The following is a 17822-nucleotide window of genomic DNA, read 5'->3' as shown; positions in this document are numbered from 1 at the left end:
GCCATTTGGTCTTCAGCCAACTAATGAATCTGGACCACCCTCTCCAGGTGAGGCCCCTGGGTACCATGGCGCTAAGCATCACCTCTGCTGCCGAGCTCTCCACCCTCACCTGGCCGCTGACTCAGGTAGAACAGGCCCCGGCTGCTGCAACACCCACCTCCTCGTTCCCCACCCCCCACGCTCCTCCCAAGGGGCCCCTGGTTCCCCAGCTGCTCAGGCCACAGACCTGGCTGTCATGTCAGCCTTCACATCTCTGGCAGCTCCAACCTCCAAGATCCCTCCCCTCGGGTCTGCACCTCCCCGTAGTCTGAGCCGCTTCATCTGATGCCCGGGCTGCTGGAACAGCCTCCTGACCGATCTCAGCTCCTGCTCCCGACCCCCCCCTTCTATACCCAGAAGCCCAGGTGACTTCATAAAACACTTAGCTCAGATCATGTCACGGCCCTGCTCAAAAGCTCTAGCGGTTCCCTGTCACTTGGAATAAAAGCCTTTGCCGGACGCGATCTAGCCTCATCCATCTTCCCGGCCCCGTCCAGCACCCCCACGACCCCTCTCCCCCACCTCCTGCAGCCTCCTTCCACTAATCTTTAAACACTACAGAGTCTTCCTCACATCCGAGTCTTGGCCTGGAATGTTCTTCTGAGGCTGGTGGTGCAGACATCTGCTCAGATGTCCCCTCCCCAGATAGCCGCCCCCACTGCCCAAACCCTCTCCGCCCCGTGACCTTCTGGCTTCCTTCCTAGCACGTGCCACTCTCTTAAAGCATCTGTTTGTGTCCCATAACATTTCTCTTTCTTCCCTCTGCCAGAATGTAGGGGGACAGGTGGGCGAGGGGACCCCCCCTTCTTGTTACCACTGCACCCCCAGAGCCTAGATCCACACCTGCCACAAGGTGAATCTTCGTCCAACAGAGGAACAACCAAGACAAACACAACTTCTTCCCTCCAAATGTACTTCTGGAGGACAGGCTGAGCAAGGGCATGACATGTGGGCCATTCCCTCCCCACCACCCTGTAGGAGGGCTGACCCACAGAGGAAGTGGTACCATTCTTGCCCCATCTCCCTGTCCCCACGTGAAAGTTCTGGAAGCTGGGCGTGGCCTGCTGCAGCCCAGGAGCTGCCACCTGGAGCATGGGCTCAGGCCACCCTGAGGACATGTGGCCCATGCCACCTTGCAGAGAATCGAGTGGCCCAGCCTGGGGACCACCCCACGGTGGCCCTTTGCTGGGGTGCCTGTGGACTCACCCAAGAGCTTCTGCAGCACCTGGCCGTCGTAAAGGTCCTCCTCCAGCTGCTTCACGATGATTCTCTCCTCCACCAGTACGTCGTTGATCCAGTCAATGAGAACCTGGGGACAAGGAGCATTATGGCCTCGCTCGCCACGCCAGGCAGACCAGGGCAACGGCCAGAGCAAGCCTAGGAACTGAGCGCTGGTGGGCACCGAGATGCGCCCCGGCATGGCGGCCAGGCAGACAGGAAGGGAAAGACGCGGCCTGGGCTGCTGGACTTCCCGCGGGACTTCAAGACGGGACGGTGGAGGGCAGCCACCGTGGTGACCCTGGGCATCCTCCTGGCAGGAGCGTGGGTGGACGGGGACACTCTCAGGAAAAGGAAAAGAGGATAACTGTTCACTGTGGCTTGGAGGAGGGGGTTACACGAGTAATATCAGCAGGACCGCGCCTCGCGGCCCGAGGCAGGACAGGTGGCCCATACGACATCCATCCCTCCCCTCCCACAGGGTCTGCACCAGAGCAGTCCCCCGTCACCCTGAGCCTAAAGCCGTGGAGAGAAGGCGGCCGCAGATGGCCCGTGACTGACAGCTCTGAGCGCCTCTTCTTTTCAACAGCTTTATTGAGACGGAATTCACATCCTATGCAATTCACCCTTTGAAAGTGTGCAATTCAGGGGTTTTTGGTCTTTACAGAATCAGGCACCCATCGCCACAATCAACTGAGAACAACTTCATTGCCCCAAAAGAAACCCGTAGCCAGTAGCAGGCCCTCCGACCCCTCCTTCCAACCACTCAACTCTGTTCTCGGTCTGTGGATTAGCCTATTCTGGATATTTCATATAAATGCAATCTCGTGCAAATGCAATTGATTTCCTATAAGTTTCATATCAACTTTGTTTCACATAATACGTGATCTCCTGTGTCTGGCTTCTCTCGCTGGGCATGATGTTTTCAAAGCTCATCCATGCCGAAGCACGCATCAGAACTTTATTCCTTCCCGTGGCGGAATGACATCCCAGCGCACGGATCTATCACGTTTCACGGATCCTCTCATCACAGTTGATGAGAATCTGCGTTGTCGCCACTTTTTGTGGCTTTGGTGAGTCATGCTGCTGTGGACATGCGCTCGCTTCTCTAGGCCAGCCTTCCACTGGAGACTTTTCTCGACAAGTTTCCATTCTCCTCGCCGGCGACGTATCATAAAAGAAGACAGCTTCAGCTGTGAAAAGATCTATGGAAAAACAGGATTCCATTCGGCCAATCCCGCTTCAGCCACGAAATAAAATGGATGCCGGAACAGATTCGATCAAAAATAGCGCAGGAATTTCCTATGCAGGCAAAACTAATAAAACTACCTAATTGGTCTCAATGACCTCTTGGAAATGGGACTTTATGGCCCTTCTCAAAGATGAACGAGAGGGCACGAGTCCAGAATATAGTGTTCTCTGTCACCCTTGGAAACAGATGTAACCTGCAAAATTGGCCACAAGTCAAATTTCTGTGAAGCATCTTCTGTTTTCCCACTAACTCAAAAATATTAAATCAGACACACAATCCCATGAAGAATAGAAGTGAACATAAATTAAAGGCAGTTCTGGAGGAAGAAAGAGGTGAGCAGCTCTGTGGCATTCTGGTTCCAACAAAGCCATCCTGAAAGGTCAGCAAGATGGAGCCAGTTACAGTTCTCCCACACCGTCCCCCCACGCTCCGCTCCCTCCCTCTCCCTCCCTCTCCCTCCCCAGGGCCAGCTGCCTGGGTTGAGAGCCTGGCCTGGGGTCTGGCAGCTGGACCTGGACCTCACTGCCCTGCCCAGGGCCATGACTGAACCTTCAGCCCCTAGCCGAGCTGCCTCCCCTCCCGCCTTCCAGCACTCTCCTCCACAGACACCGCATTCGCCCGGCTTGTGTCCTCCTCTCTGACCTCCCTTCCAGTTCCCTTGGGGGTCCTCCTTGACCTCTACAGGCCTCTTGAGCCCTCGCCCTGGACAACTCTTCTTCTCGCTCTCCACTCTCTTCCAAGGCCAGCTCATGCCTTCCCACAACTTCCAATGCTGTCCCCAAATCAGAAACCCCCAAATATGCAGCCCCATCTCCACGATCCTCCTGCTCAGCTGTCCCTAAAAGCATCTCTGAAAGAATTCATCTGCCTCCAAACCTGCTCATTTTCTGGGAAAGAAACAGAACACCATCCACCAGTGTCAAGAGCCTGGACTTCACCCCTCACCCCACTTCTGCCCACCTCATAACTGGGTCCACTTTTCACCTTCTCCTCTTCACCATCCTTGACTAAACCACCTCCTTGAACCAAGGCCACTTCCAACCGAGCATCCTGCCTCCTTGCTGGTGTTCTTAAGAACCCCAAGCTCCTCTCTACCTCAGGACCTTTGCACGTGCCATTCCTTCCAACCTGAACACATCTCCCCCCTCCCCCAATGGCCTGGCCAGCTCTCACTCATCCTTCAGGTCTCAAACTTCCCTATCATTCTCTGACCGCCGTGTCCCATCCAGGCCACGCGCCCCATCAGCCTCTCAGCACAGCCAAGCACCGTTTCCCTGACCCTGTTCACATTTACAATGGGAACACATCTCCGTGTGTAATGATCTCCCCCACTGGACCCAAAGCTCTCCGCAAGTGGGAACTATGGCACCAGCGGCTCCGTCCCCAGCACTCGGGGCTCACTGCCTGCCAGAAGCAGCCACCAAGTTGATTAACCAATTTACAGAGCACCCACTATGTGTGAGACTCTGGGAATAAACAAGACAGACGGGACCTCTGTTCTTACATTCTAATCCGACATGAAAAGATCCACAAATATATACACTTTCAGACTTGTGATCAATGTTAAAGAGAAAAACAAGGCCGGGTACAGTGGAGAAGCCTGGCAGAGACACCAAGCCAGGTGATGAAGGTCAAACGCCAACAGGGATCAGTCACGGTGATGGCAGGTGCCCTGACCTGATATGATGGGATGAGAAGGGCAATTTACCTCTCTGGTGTTCCTCCTAAAACCCCATTACCCACTCCAATCTGGAGCAAAACATCAGACAAATTCCCATAGAGGGGCATTCTCCAAAATTCCTAATCCATACTCGTCAAAATGGGCAAGGTCATCATAAACAAGGAAAGTCTAAGAAACTGTCAGAGCCCAGAGGGGCTAAGGAGACACAATGATGAACTGTCGTGTGGGATCCTGGATGCGGGCCTGGACCAGAAAAAGGACAGTGGGGAAAAACTAAGGAAATCCGAATAAAAGGGGGACTTTAGTTAACAACAACGTATTAATACTGAACAAATGTGCCATGCTGATCTAGAATGTTAAGAGAGGAAATCAGGTGTGGGTATACGGGAACTCTCTGTACTCTCTTTTGCTATTTTTCTATAACTTTAAAACTCTTTAGAAAATAAAGTCTATTGAATAAAATAAGGCAGAGTTTGGGGATGGGGAGGGTACAGTGGCCATCTGGGACCAGGTGGTCAGGGGGCTTCCTGGAGAAGGTGGCCTCTGAGCAGAGAGAGGAAGGAGGATGGGGATGAGCCGTGCGGCCACCTAGAACAACCAGGGAGGTGTGAGGTTGGGGAGCCGGGGCAGGAGGACCGGGGAAGGGAGATGCAGAGCCAGCCCCAGATGCCCACCTGGCCTCAAGGGCAGCAGCCATGAAGCCGCTCAGGGTGGTGGATGAGGAGAGCGACCGTGGGCACTAGCAGGATGGGGATGCACCCAGACATGACAGAGGGCACAGGTGGGGCAGGAACGAGGGTCGGAGATGACCCTGGGAATGGGCAGGCGAAGCAGGGCGGAGGACCGGGAGATGGACGGAGGAGGGGAGCGGCTGGGCGGGGAGATGGACGGAGGAGGGGAGTGGCTGGGCGGGGAGATGGACGGAGGAGGGGAGCGGCTGGGCGGGTGCGTGGGACGCCTCCAGGGTGCTGAGGTCTCGGGAATGGTGTAAGAAGGTCAAGAGGAAGACCCGTGCCACGGGCTGGAGGCACCAATGAGGAAGGGGAGAATAACGGGAGACAGTCCAAGGAGGGAGGGAAAGGTCTAGAAGCAGCTGGGAGCATCTGGAGCTGTGAGGACATCTGCCCCCTCCTGTCCCGACATCCATGGCGGGGGGGGCGGGGGGGGGGACCCACTGAGCCATCCGGACCCCATCACCCACCCTCCCAGGACCCTGGTTACACAGCTGCTAGCTATCACAGGAAGACCTGCCCCATCCCTTTGTCTCCCCCCGGCCACCAGCAACCTGGCTCCTGGCAAGAAGGACCTCATCCTCGATCCTTTAATCCTACAAAGCACTACCATGGTCCTTTTATCAGCAAGTTTACAGCGATTATAGGCACCAAGTGACAGTATCCCACTCACCAGCTATCACCGAGCACCTGCCTCGTGCCAGGTGGTGGGGGGCAAAGGTGTCCCCGACCTCCAGGAGTTGACGCTCCACCTGGGAGGTGGGCAGAGATGAATTAGGAGCACGAGCGGGGAAATGGCAAAATCCAGGCCGTGGAGGCGCGAAGCTGTGTCCCTGACGTCTCAGGGCAGGTGGGGGCATTCAGAAGGCAAACCCGCAGCGGGCAGGGCAGGAGGACCGGGTGCCCCACAGGACCTGAGCTACAGCCCACGCCGCCTCCATCAGGGCTGGAGTCACAGAGAACCACCTCCTCCCCGCACTGTTGATGGTCCAGGGCACAACAGCACAGACCACACTTTCTCAGGACAGAGGATGGGGATGCCTGCTTCTCTCCTGAGACCAAGAGACCTGGAATGCCCCCCACTGTGGCTCTCTAAGGCTGACCCACCGCCCGGACCCTGAACCCACTCCCACAGCCACAGAACTGAGACCCCCATGTCTATGCCCCCCCACCCCAGGGGCCTGTTCTGGCCGCTTGATGAGATTTTACCGGTGTATATTTTTTGCAGAATGTGTTATTTAAACTTAAGAAATAAAAATGAGTACGGGGACACAAGGCTCAGCAACCCTACCCCCTATTTTTGGTCTTCAGAGCCCTCCCCCACCTGGGCCCCCTCTCTGGCCAGCCTGATTCCCCACCAGCTTCCCACAGTCCCCCCAGCCTGCCCTGCTGCCGGCCTTCTGCTCAGCTGCAGATCCCCTGCTCCTGCACCTCCTCACCCACCCGGGTCGGGCACCCCGCACCTCACAGCAGCCACAAAGGGCTGGCCCTTGACACCCCGCCCCCCAGGCAGACTTAGCACTCCCTCAGGCCAGGGATGGCACCTGCTACTTTAGCCTCCCCACAGCACCCAGCAAAGCCCTGAGCCCTAAAGGGGTCATAAATACCAGATAAGTGACTACTAATAGCGTTCCTCATGTTGTCTATAATTTTTGGCTACTAGCTTTAAAATGATTTTGTAGGCAGAAATTTTAAAATGCCCCCTAAGATCCCAGCCTGCTGTGTACACGCCCCTATCACCCCTGGGACTGTGTAGATGATGGTGTGCACCCCATGATGAGGCTGTTATAGAAAGATTATCCAGGTGGGCCTGACCTAAGCACATGAGCCCTTTGAACCTGGATCTAGGGGTCAGAGACCACAGGCCAAGAGAGGGGAAGCACAGGGGAGAGCCCCCGTTGCTGGCTCTGAAGGCAGCAGGCCCCACCTGGACAGGAGAGGCCTCTAGGGGCAGAGTTGATTCTTCCCCAGAGCCTCCAGAAAAGAACTCAGCCCGGTGTCACCCGCAGCAGAGAACCCAGCCACACCTCCGACCTGCAGAACTGTGCGCTAATAAACAATGTTGCTTTAATCAGTTGAATTGGTACTTAGTTACACATCAACAGAACACTAATACGAAGGGCATTCGCTATCACAATTTTCAAGCATCAGCCTCACAAACAAGCGCTGCTACCACCACCTACAAAAAAATCCAGTGTGCTGCCCGCACCCTGAGTTTTAGCTGTGTGACCTGGATCCAGTCGCTTAACCTCTCTGGTCCTCAGAGTCTTTGTTAAAAAGGAGACAAACCAATTCCTACCCCTGTGTGTGTTACATGACCCAGCAATTCCAGTTCCAGATGTTTCTGCTAAGGTACTAATCCAAAAGTGCCCCTAGACATTTACTAACTCTGGAACGATTCCAAATTTTGTGTAGGAAAAACTATATACACAGAAGACAAAGCCTGAAGGGACACCAATAAAAGAAAATTACCACTGCCTTCTGTTTGATTTTTGTCTTCCAGGTTTTCAGTAGTCTATGCTGCTGTGGTAGTTAGAAAAAAGTAATAATAAATACCCTTTAAAAAAATCACTATCCAGATGGCTTCTTTGCAGAAATTGACAAGCAGATCCTAAAACACATATGGAAATCCAAGGGCTCCCAAATAGCCAAAACAATCTCAAAGAAGAAGAAAAAAGTTGGAGAACTCACACTTCCGGATTTCAAACCAAACCAAAAAGCTACAGCAATAAAAATGTGGGTGCTGGCATAAGGACAGACACAGAGACCAAGAGAATGCAATTGAGAGGACACCAATCGTCCTCCCACTATAGTCTACAGAGAGCAGTAAAGATGATAATTCAATTCAGCAAATGGTGCTGGGACAACTGGGTGTCCACGTGCAAAAGAATACACCACACACAAAAATCAAAATCAACTCGAAATGGATCAAAGACCTCAGTATAAAAACGAACACTATAGAAGTCTTAGAAAGCAGAATAAACCTTCATGAGCTTGGATTAAGTAATGATTTCTTAGCTACAACACCTAAAACACAAACCACGCACAAAAAAACAGATAAACTGACTTAAAACTAAAAACTTTTGTCCTTCAAAAGATACTACCAAAGGAGCACCTGGGTGGCTCAATCAGTTAAGTGTCTGCCTTCAGCTCAGGTCAGATCCCAGAGTCCTGGGATCGAGCCCCGTGTTGGGCTCCCTGCTCAGCGGTGGGCCTGCTTCTCCCTCTCCCTCTGCTCCTTCCCTGCTTGTGCTCTCTCTCAAATAGATGAGTAAAATCTTAAAAAAAAAAAAAAAAAGATACCTGCAAGTAAAAAGATAGCCCACAGAATGGGAAATGATTTTGCAAAATCCTCTGAGAAAGGGTTTGTATCTAGAATGCATAAAGTACTCTTACAACTCAACAATAAAAAGACAGCCAATTTTAAAATGGGCAAAAGATCTGGAGAGACATTTCTCCAAAGAAGTACATACATGCCCAAAGCATGAAAAGTCACTAGCAATTAGGCAAATGCAAATCAAAACCACGGTGAGATACCATTTCATACCGACGAGAGTAGCTATAATTAAAAAGACATACAATAAAAAGTGTTGGCAAGGATGTGGAGAAACTGGAACTTTTCCCACATCGCTGAAAGCATGTAAGATGGTGCAGCTACTTTGCAGAACAGTCTGGCAGTTTCTCCAAAGGTTAAACACAGAATTATCATCTGACCCAGCAAGCCCACTCCCAGGTATGTGCCAAAAGAGAATACTGAAAACACATGTCCATGCAAAATCTCATACACGGATGTTCAAAATATCCACTATTCAAAACAGCCAAAAGGCAGAAACAACCCAAGGTCCATCAACAAATGAAGGCGTAAACACAGTGTAGTCTATCCACACAGTGGAATACTATTCGGCCATAAAAAGGAATAAAGTACTGACCTGTTACAACATGGATGAAACTTTCAAATGTTACGCCAAGTGAAAGAAGCGAGTCACAAAAGGCCACATATTGAATGATTCTCCTTACATGAAATATCCAGAATCAGCAAGTCTATGGGGACAGAATAATTCCACAGAGACGGAGTGGCTACCATCGGGGGGAGGGGGCGGGGGGGCGGGAAGGAAGAGGGACCGACTGTCAATGGGCATGGGGTTTCTTTTGAGAGTGATGAAAATATTCTTAAATTGATTGAGGGGAAGGTCTCATGACTATGGGAGGAGACTAGTCACCCCTGAACTGGATGGTATGTGAATTCTATCTCAACAAAGCAGTTATCCGATTAATCTCTGGAATACAGATGTTCACACCTACTTCTGCAGGGCTGTTCTGAGGATTCGTGAGACGGTTTGGTTCTAAGCAGCTACAGTGATCTACAAAGATGTTAGCGCGACCATCCCTGGAGCTCTCGGCGCGTCAAAAGCTCCTTTCTGATTTACTCAGCATAACCAGCGGCACCTAGAACATATGCCAGACACCACCCTAGACATGGGAGGTACAAACGTGACCTCATCTCTGCCCCACATGGGGCTGTTAAGGCGTCACAGCTGCTTGCTGGGAAGGGCACGTGCTGGAAGGGTATACACAGGACGCCCGTCTCGTCCTCCCTCGGCTACTAGAAAGAGCTGGTCCCCACGCTGCAGGGACTCTAACACCCTGCACCTCTCTGATCCTACCTCTGACCACTGTCCTTCTTGTTCACTAGGCTCCTGCCACACTGTCCTCCTTGTTCGTCCTTATACATGCCAGGTACACGCATACCACAGGACCTTTGCACTTGCTCTTGCCTCTGCGGTGACATTCTTGCCCTAGGTACCAGCAAGCAGCTCTCTGACCACCGTACCTAGAACAGGGGGAGAGGAAACCACCCTGCTTCTTGTTTGAGCCTCCTGCAAAGCACTCATGGCCATCAGGCCATCCATTCATTCACCAAATCTGTCTCCCCAGCTGACCTGTCTGCTCCACAAGGGTTGGGCTTTTGTTTTGCTCAGTGACATCCCAGAGGCTGCCTCGCCCGGAGCTCAGTCCTGCCGGCAAACACACAAGAGACACCATTTCTGTTACGAAGAAACGAAAACTTAAAAATCCCTGTGTCCCCATGAACAGAATCAGCTGCAGAAATCAGGTTGCTGACCTGAACGATTACAAAACAGGACCAAAAGGGATGAAGAGCCCATTCCCCACAACAGGCCACGGGGGTCAGCTCTGGGAAGCAAAAGCAATCTGGCACCCAATTTTGCCGCCGCCCCCACGGAGATGCAATCTCCTCCCCGGACACCACAAAGCGCCGCGATTCTATTCCCCTGCTCGCCCGTCTTAATCCTGTTTCAGGCAAGACTTTTTCAAGATAGCACCAATCATTATTTCTCGGACGCACTCATTTGCAAACCCCAAATCCTGCAGGCAAATGTCTAGGACATACATTAATGATGCCCTTGGCACGTATGTTTTACAGGCTTGCCTTAAGCAGAATAAAAAATTACGTTTCCTCTCGTTCCTTCTGAATGATAATCAGGATCTGCGGCCTGTCTCCCAAAAGCTATGACAGTTACGTTTTAATCACTTCCAAACAGGCTCGCCGCTGCTTAATCCACTGATGTGGGCTTGACTGCAACAGGCGGGGGGCCAGCCCGAGCCGGGTGCAAACGCCAGGACACATCACAGGGGCGTCTCCACGCAGCTCTGGCTCCAAGAGCACTGCCTTCCGCCCAGAGGATCATTTTTCTGCAGCTGATTCTCTTCACAGGGACGCAGGGAGGAAGAAAACAGAACTTCACAGCCAAGAAGAGTCTTGTCCAATAAACTGGGAAATGAGATGTGAAATCTGCTCATGGGGAGAACCGTGTACCCCAGTTAACGACACGGTCTGCTCACCTTGGACCAACGTGCTTATGAGCGCGCAGGCCTCTTCTCTGGCTCTTCATTCTGGAAAGCATGACAGTTGCCACACTGTCTTTCGAGGATCATTAAAAACATAAAGCATCTCATCTATTAACTGCAATCTGCCCGGGGCCGCACGAGCTGTTCGCCCTGTAAGTAGTCCAGGGAGCTTCTGGAGGATGCTAGAGAAAATGCCTGTGGCACAGAACACCAGCGGGGAGGGCAGGGCAGGAAGTCTTTCAGGCTCTTGAACCCACAGGACGCTCGTGCCCACTTCCCAGTTCCCACGGCAGACCTGCGCCTCCCCCTCTCCCCACGGTGCCCAGTCTCCACACCAGCCACGGCACCTGCCAGACGGCGACAGCGCGGGATCTGCCGCGCCCCTCACAACGCTACTGCGCCCCCAACTTTTGTCTGGGCCTGGATTTGAATCGAGGAAGCCAGACTCCAAGCGCACCTCGCCCCTTCACCCCTAAACGCCCCAGTAGGCTCAACAGATGCTCAGAGAGAATTTCTGAATGAACGGCCTCATTCATACTGCCTGGAGTAGCCGGAGCCAGGGTTCTGTTTTATAGGAAACAGAGGGCAGCTCACAATATTTTCAACGGTGACAGTCCCGTGGCAGCGGGGTCAGCAGGGCTAAGTCTACAGAGGGAGACAGGACAGGGGCCAAGACAAGAGGTGAAAAAGAGCAGCTGACTGAGAACAGAGCAAGAAAACATGGGGACTGACCATGCTGCCTCAGAGATGTCCCTCGGGTGCCCAGACTGGGACGTGGCCAGTATCAGCTGACCTCACCCCTGACCTGCTCAGGCTGGCGTGTGGCCCACGCTCCCCACCGAAAACACCCTTTCTGAGCAGAATCCCTGCCAAGAACCACTGGCAGGCCTCCTCGGACGTAACCAACCAGCAGCATGGACAAGGAGAGTCCGCGGTGCAGAAAACGGGTCTGAAAAGCACTAAGAATCACGCAGGTCAAGCGCATGGAGTGGTTTTGTTGGAACCACCAAGACTAGCCGTCCACACCCCCCGGTTCCCAAGGCAGGGCTCCTGGGACCACCTGCATCAGCATCCAATTCACAAGAGCCCCCAACCCTCGCCCCATGCTCCCAGAGCCCCCTTCCCAAGATTCCAACTCCGTTGGTCTGGTGATGGGGCAAAAAGACCCGCCTGGTCCCTGAGGTGCACACCCTTGCAGGTGGTTCTGACACACAGCCTCGTGCACTCACTCCTCCTCCTGCCAGTGGGCATCAGCACGGCTGTGTGCGGGCCCGCCTCCCAGCACTGGGGATTCGGCTGGGAGCAAAATCTGACACTCGCCGCATGGGCTTCCATTCGAGAGGGAGGAGACGAGAAGTGTACCAGTCCCGGCCAGGGGAAGTTGGGCGGAGAGAACCAGCCAGGGCAAGGAGGTGGGGTGTGGAGCACAGGGGCGGAGGGGAGGGGCTGGAGGCGGGGACATCAGGAGAAAACGGACAGGTGGAGAAGAGTCCTCCGTGCCGGGGGCTGCAAGTGCACAGGCCAGGTGCAGATCTAACCTTGCCCGGAGCGCAGCGGCTGTGTCCCTCGGCCTCTGGGAGGTGATCTCTAGGCCGCTGGAGCGTCCTGCCAGATGGTTTACATGGGAGCCTTGGGCTGGCCAAAAAGGACCAACGTGGCTTAGGGTGGGGGCTTTGGGCCACACTCTATTCATCACGGGGGAGGGCTGGAGACAGGTTGGTCCCCAGGGCAGACAGACATGCCTCTAGGATGGCACCCCAATAAACACTCTGGACCACGAAGCTTGGGGACCTTCCCTGGCTAGCGATGCTCAGAGAATGCTGTCTTCTCATTGCCAGTAAGTGACGCTGTCCACGATGCCACCAGGAGACATTTGGAAATGCCACGTTCGGTGCCCTCCCAGGCCTGCCCTAGGTGCCTCCTCCCCCAGCTGATTTTCACCTGTGTCCTTTTACCACGATGAACCATAACAGCGAGCATGGCAGCATTTGGGGAGTCCTGTGAGTCCTTCTAGTGTCAAACCTACAGGTCGTCTTGGGGACCCCAAACTTGTAATTAGTGTCAGAAGTGAGGGTGGGCTTGGGGGCCGGCCTCTCATATCACACACCTGGGTGGGCAGAGGCTCAGTGGCAAGCCAAAAGGGGAGGCAGGAAGTGACGTGAGCTGGGCTGCCCTCCCCCCCACCGCACGCCCGGGGACAGGCCACGGTGGCCTTGGGACCGGCTACTCCCCCAGCGAGGAGAAGCTGGTGCTGACGGCAGCAGACCCCGACTCAGGGGTACACCCAGGCCCCACATGCCCGGCGAACACGAGTAAACCGAGGGCAGCCGAAGCTCAGCCCTGTATCCCCCGAGCCACTGCCCGCCCGTGTCTCAGTTGAAAAAGGCTCTAGTTGTGAGAACTAATATTTCCCGCACACTCCTCCACGCCGTCACCACAGCGACTAACAATCCACAGCCAGCCAACCCGCTTGCTTTGGAAAACGCTTGATAAAGTGAAAAACAGGCCGCCAGCCTGCCTCGAGAGGCTGCCTGCAGTCTGAGAGCAGGCGGAAACTTCCAGAAATTGCTCGTCTCCTGGCACAGGAGCTCCAGGCTGGCAGGACGGCCAGAGGAGCAGACAGCTCAGGGTCTCGCAGCTGGCCCTTCCAGGAACCCGGCGAAGTTGCAAGGCCCACCTGGCATGGCCCAGGTGGCCAGCGGAGCCAGGAGCTGGGGTGGGGGGGTGGGGCAGCAGTTTGGGGAAGGCAGGTGACCTAGCCTGGTGTCTTAGTTTCCTACGGCCGCTCTAACAAAGGACCACAGATCAGTGCCCACACAGCACCAGTGTATTGTCTTACAGCCCTGGAGGTCAGAAGTCCAAAATCAGCTGCCCCGGCCTATGGTCACAGTGTTGGGAGGGCTGGCTCCTTCTGGAGGCTCCAGTGGACAATCCGTCTCCTTGCCTCTTCCAGCTTCCAGACGACACCTGCATCCTTGGCACCTGGGCCCTTCCAGCACCTTCCAAGCCCGCAATGTATCTATCACCTGCTTCTGTCACCATGCTGCACCTTCATGCATGGGCAAATCTCCCTTGCCCCCCCTTCTAAGGACTCTTGTGCCGGCACTGGGCCCACCTGGGGTGACCCAGGATCATCTCCCAAACGAAGACCCCTGCGTCATGTCCACAGAGTCCCTTTTGCCACATAGGAGGTAATATTCCCATGGACACCTTGGGGGGCCATGACTCAGCCCACCACCCCTGGGTTCCCAGAAAGAGAGCCCAGGGCCAAGCTCACTGCTGCTCCCTTGCTGGGGTGGGGGCAACCCCAGGCTGGCAAGAGTGAGCGGGAAGGGAGGTGAGGCAGGTCCACCCCTGAGCTGACCACAGCTTCGGAAGAAAACCCATCAGTGCTCAGCCAGGCAGCCTCCCCCGCCTGTGGAGCCGTGGCCCTCCCAACCACCCAGCAGGGAAGTGAGGGAGCGGCTTTCATTCTCTGGTGCCTTCTGGTCCTGCCTTGTCTGATGGGGCGTGGACTTGCCCGCGCTGCCAGCCCCTCTAATCAGCATACCCCATCCCCTGCAGCATGGCCCTTCAGCCGAATCCAGAATCCAGAAGAGCTGCGGTAGCCAAGCCCACGCAGGTCCCACTGGGCTGGCCCCAGATGCGGAGACACTGCGGACCCCTCCACGTGGGCTGATGAAGGACAAGCAGCTGACCAGCCCTCACCCCGTGGGGTCCGAAACAGCCTGCGGGCTTGGGAGTGACGGCGGCACAACGGAGGCCGCTGGGGACAGGTGAATCTGAGACGGGCATGAAGCAGCCCCCATGAGAAGGAAGGCAATCCATTCATCTCACTACGCCCAGGGCCATGCATGGCACAAGACTTTCAGCCCGGGCTCAGCGAACAAGGTGCCAGATGACTAGACCCATTCAGGCCCGCACACATCGCTAATAGGTGTAACGGGGCAGTGGGGGGCGGGGTGCCTCTCCCCTCTGTCCTCATGTGAACGTGAGGACAGCACCAGCTCTCCTGGGGGTGTTTCAGGGAGGCGATGCTTGTGAACTCTCAGCTTTGCTCAAAGGCTGAAGAAGGAGAAAGCCAAAAGGTGTGTGTGGCGGTTAATCCTGTCAGCTGGACTGGGCCACGGAAGGCCTGGACACCGGATTCAACACCCCTTCTGGCTAGGTCTGCGAGGATGTTTCCAGAAGAGATGAGCACTTGAATTGGCAGACTGAGCAAAGCAGAGGAGACATGGATGACATGGGCGGGCCTCACGCAATCCACTGAGGACCTGAATAGCCCAAAAACGTGGAGGAAGGTGGGATTCACCCTCCCGGGCCTGCCGGCTGAGCTGCACGTCAACCCTGTCCTCGGCCCTCCTGGCCCGCCCGCCTTGGAACTACAGCACCCGCTTTGCTGGGTGTCTGGCTGTGGACAGCAGATCGTGGGGCTCCAATCACGTAAGCCCATCTGTCATGATAATCATTACATCTAGATGTAGACAGATGGATAGACGGGTCCACTCTGTTGGTTCTGTTTCTCTGCAGAAGCCCAACTGATACAGTGCAAACCCTTTCTACTACTGAAACATCCCCCATAATCGCCTTTGGTGGCTCAAAGACAGGGTCACTTTCCTCACCAACATTCTTGTGTTCAGAGTAACAGAGTGAATATTAGAGGGAAAAAAGTTCTTAATAAAGTAAACCAGGTAACGTCAGTTGTTAGGAATCAAGGTTTTTGGGTGGGCCCTAACACGGGCCTTTTCAAGGTCAACTTTTACCAGGAGACAATTTGGCAGAAGCGTTCCTGATCCTGCGCCAGCCCCCGTGAGAACGCGGTTCTGCGCCACGTCGGGTCCAACGGCGCCGACTAAGGTGGAGAAACGTCTTGAAGAGCACTTCTAATAGCCCTGGACTGTCTGGCATGGACTGTCACGGACAGCGTCCTCAAAGCCCGGGGGTCACCTGTGTCCGCCTCGGACTGCCGAAGTGAAAGCTTTTCCATGGCCACCTGCTCTGGCGCGGAGCTGGGTCTCCCGGGGCGAGGACGCTCTCAGCGCCCAAGCCTTTGCTCGTCCATCGGGGGGGATTAACTCTTGAAGCCCCATCGTGGTTTAGATCAGAACAATCAAAACTGCAATCGGCAAACACACACAGATACCACAAATAAAGCCTCACCGCGGAGCCGGGGCTCAGAAACCAGGCTAAGGAGACAGAAGCTGCCGTTGACACTCTGAATTAGCCACGGGGCCCCCAGCCCTCCCGTCGCAGCTTCCCTGACCCCGGGGACCAGCTCCGGGGCCCGCCCCTCGCCCTCCACCCCCCTACCCGGCCCAGCAGTCCACCCACCACAGCCCAGAAGGCGCTGACCGAGGTGCTCCTTACCTTGACCAGCTCCTTGAATTTGGGGTCATCCTTGGAGGTGGGGTCGATCATCGTGCGCTCCTCGTTCTCCTCTGCCGGGGAAGAGAGTCACGGTCAGCACTAGTGGGCGCGGCAGGGCTGTGGGGATGGCCGATTCCCCTTGCCCGAAGTCGGGGAGAGGGACTGAGAGCAGAGAAGCCAGTCATTCCCTCAGTGGGTCACGCACTGGGAGGACAGCACACACACAGGCTGAATCGGATCCGTGGGAAAAGCTCCTGGCAGCCGCTGTTAATAAATACATACACCGAGAAAGCTCCCCACTCCATAAAATAGGACGAACCAAAAATTTAGAAAAAAAATCGCAAAAAAAAAGGAAGGGGGTGGATGATGTTTCACAATAAAATGTGTTCATGCCTGTTCTGTTTATTTGTTACCCGTTTTCCCTCCATGTTCAGGCCTCGATCTACAGGCACTGGGGCCCAGGAGCCGCTGCAGAGGGGCTGGCATGATAGTGAGGAAGAGGGGCTACACACGGGAAAGCCCCCCGGTGGCCCGACACCATCCAGAACAAAACTGGACGTGCTCACGCACAAGGAGAGGGTGTGGGAGGCACCGTGGACCACACAAGGGGACGCAGAGGGGGAGGCCTCGGGACCTGAGCAGGGGAAGAGCCCGCAGGACACACAGGTGGCGATGACCAGGCTCCCACAGAGCTAGGGCCCCTGTCCATGCCAGTGGGAACAGAATGGCTTTGAGAGGACTGGCTTCACAATAGCAAATTTTAAAGCCTCACAAAATGGAAAACTATTTTTGGAGTCATACAGGTCTGATGCTTGAGAGGGAGGCTCCAGGTAACACACAGGAGAACACACAGGGGTCCCTTGTGATGTAAGGCCCTCAGCAGCCTCCCAGTGCTCCTCGGACCAAGGTCAGCACCCTCCACGTGCCTCCAAGGCCCTCTGCAGCCTCACTTCCTCAGCTGTCCCTGGCACTCTCCACCCTCCAGCCCTTCCAGCCTTCCCTAGATCCTCAGCAAGCGTCACCACTGCCTGCCACAGGACCTTGGCACATGCTACGCCCTGTCTGATACCCTCTTCCTCCACTACACATCCCCTTCACCTTTCAGACCTCAGTTCCACGTGCTGACCAGGTCAGTCCTTATCAAGGTCACACGAGCTTCAGGGACAAGCAGAACCTTATGGAACAAACTGAAGGACACCAACTCCCTTTGCCCAAGAGTGGCTATTTATAAAGATGGCAAAACGAGGAGGGTTAGGGCCCAGGGAAAGGCAAGTTCAAGGCATTATTGACAAAACAAGAGCCTGCCATGTGTTTAGGATAAACCTTCTAGCCCCCGTTAGTCTAAATCAGGGTTCTCAACAGGAGCAACTGTGTCCTTCCGCCACCCCAGGGGGCACGTAGCAATGTCTGGAGACATTTTTGGTTGTCCCGGCTGGTGGCACCTCATCGGTAGAGGTCAGGGATGCTCAAACCCCACAAGACCCAGGATAGCCCCCACAGTAAAGAATTACCCAGTGCCAGATATCCATAGTGCCGAGATGGAGCATCCTGTTCTGTGTCCAGCTAATTTCCAGACCCACGAGCGAGTCCCCAGTTTCCCCTTAGAGAGGGTCACCCGGGAGCATGCTCTTCAGCCAGACTGAAGATGACCAGCAGCATGAACAGT

General features: G+C 54.7%; 1 protein-coding gene across 2 annotated transcripts in view; it reads right to left on the bottom strand.

Annotated features, from left to right (window-relative positions):
• Positions 1-17822, bottom strand: part of PARVB (parvin beta) — a 96382-nt gene that overhangs the window by 32976 nt on the left and 45584 nt on the right. The window contains exons 3-4 of one of the 2 annotated variants that reach the window (XM_032416518.1): positions 16157-16227; positions 1246-1348 (exon numbers count right to left, since the gene is read on the bottom strand). In XM_032416518.1, the coding sequence (XP_032272409.1) occupies positions 1246-1348; positions 16157-16227 (174 nt within the window). Of the gene's footprint in view, positions 1-1245; positions 1349-14339; positions 15295-16156; positions 16228-17822 lie in introns of those variants that run through there. The other variant, XM_032416517.1, reaches the window with a different exon arrangement.

The sequence above is a fragment of the Phoca vitulina genome, unplaced genomic scaffold, assembly GCF_004348235.1.
Source record: "Phoca vitulina isolate PV1807 unplaced genomic scaffold, GSC_HSeal_1.0 scaffold19, whole genome shotgun sequence".
NCBI lineage: Eukaryota > Metazoa > Chordata > Mammalia > Carnivora > Phocidae > Phoca > Phoca vitulina.
Note: the sequence above shows the minus strand (reverse complement) of the source record. Positions and strands in the feature narration are given on the sequence as shown.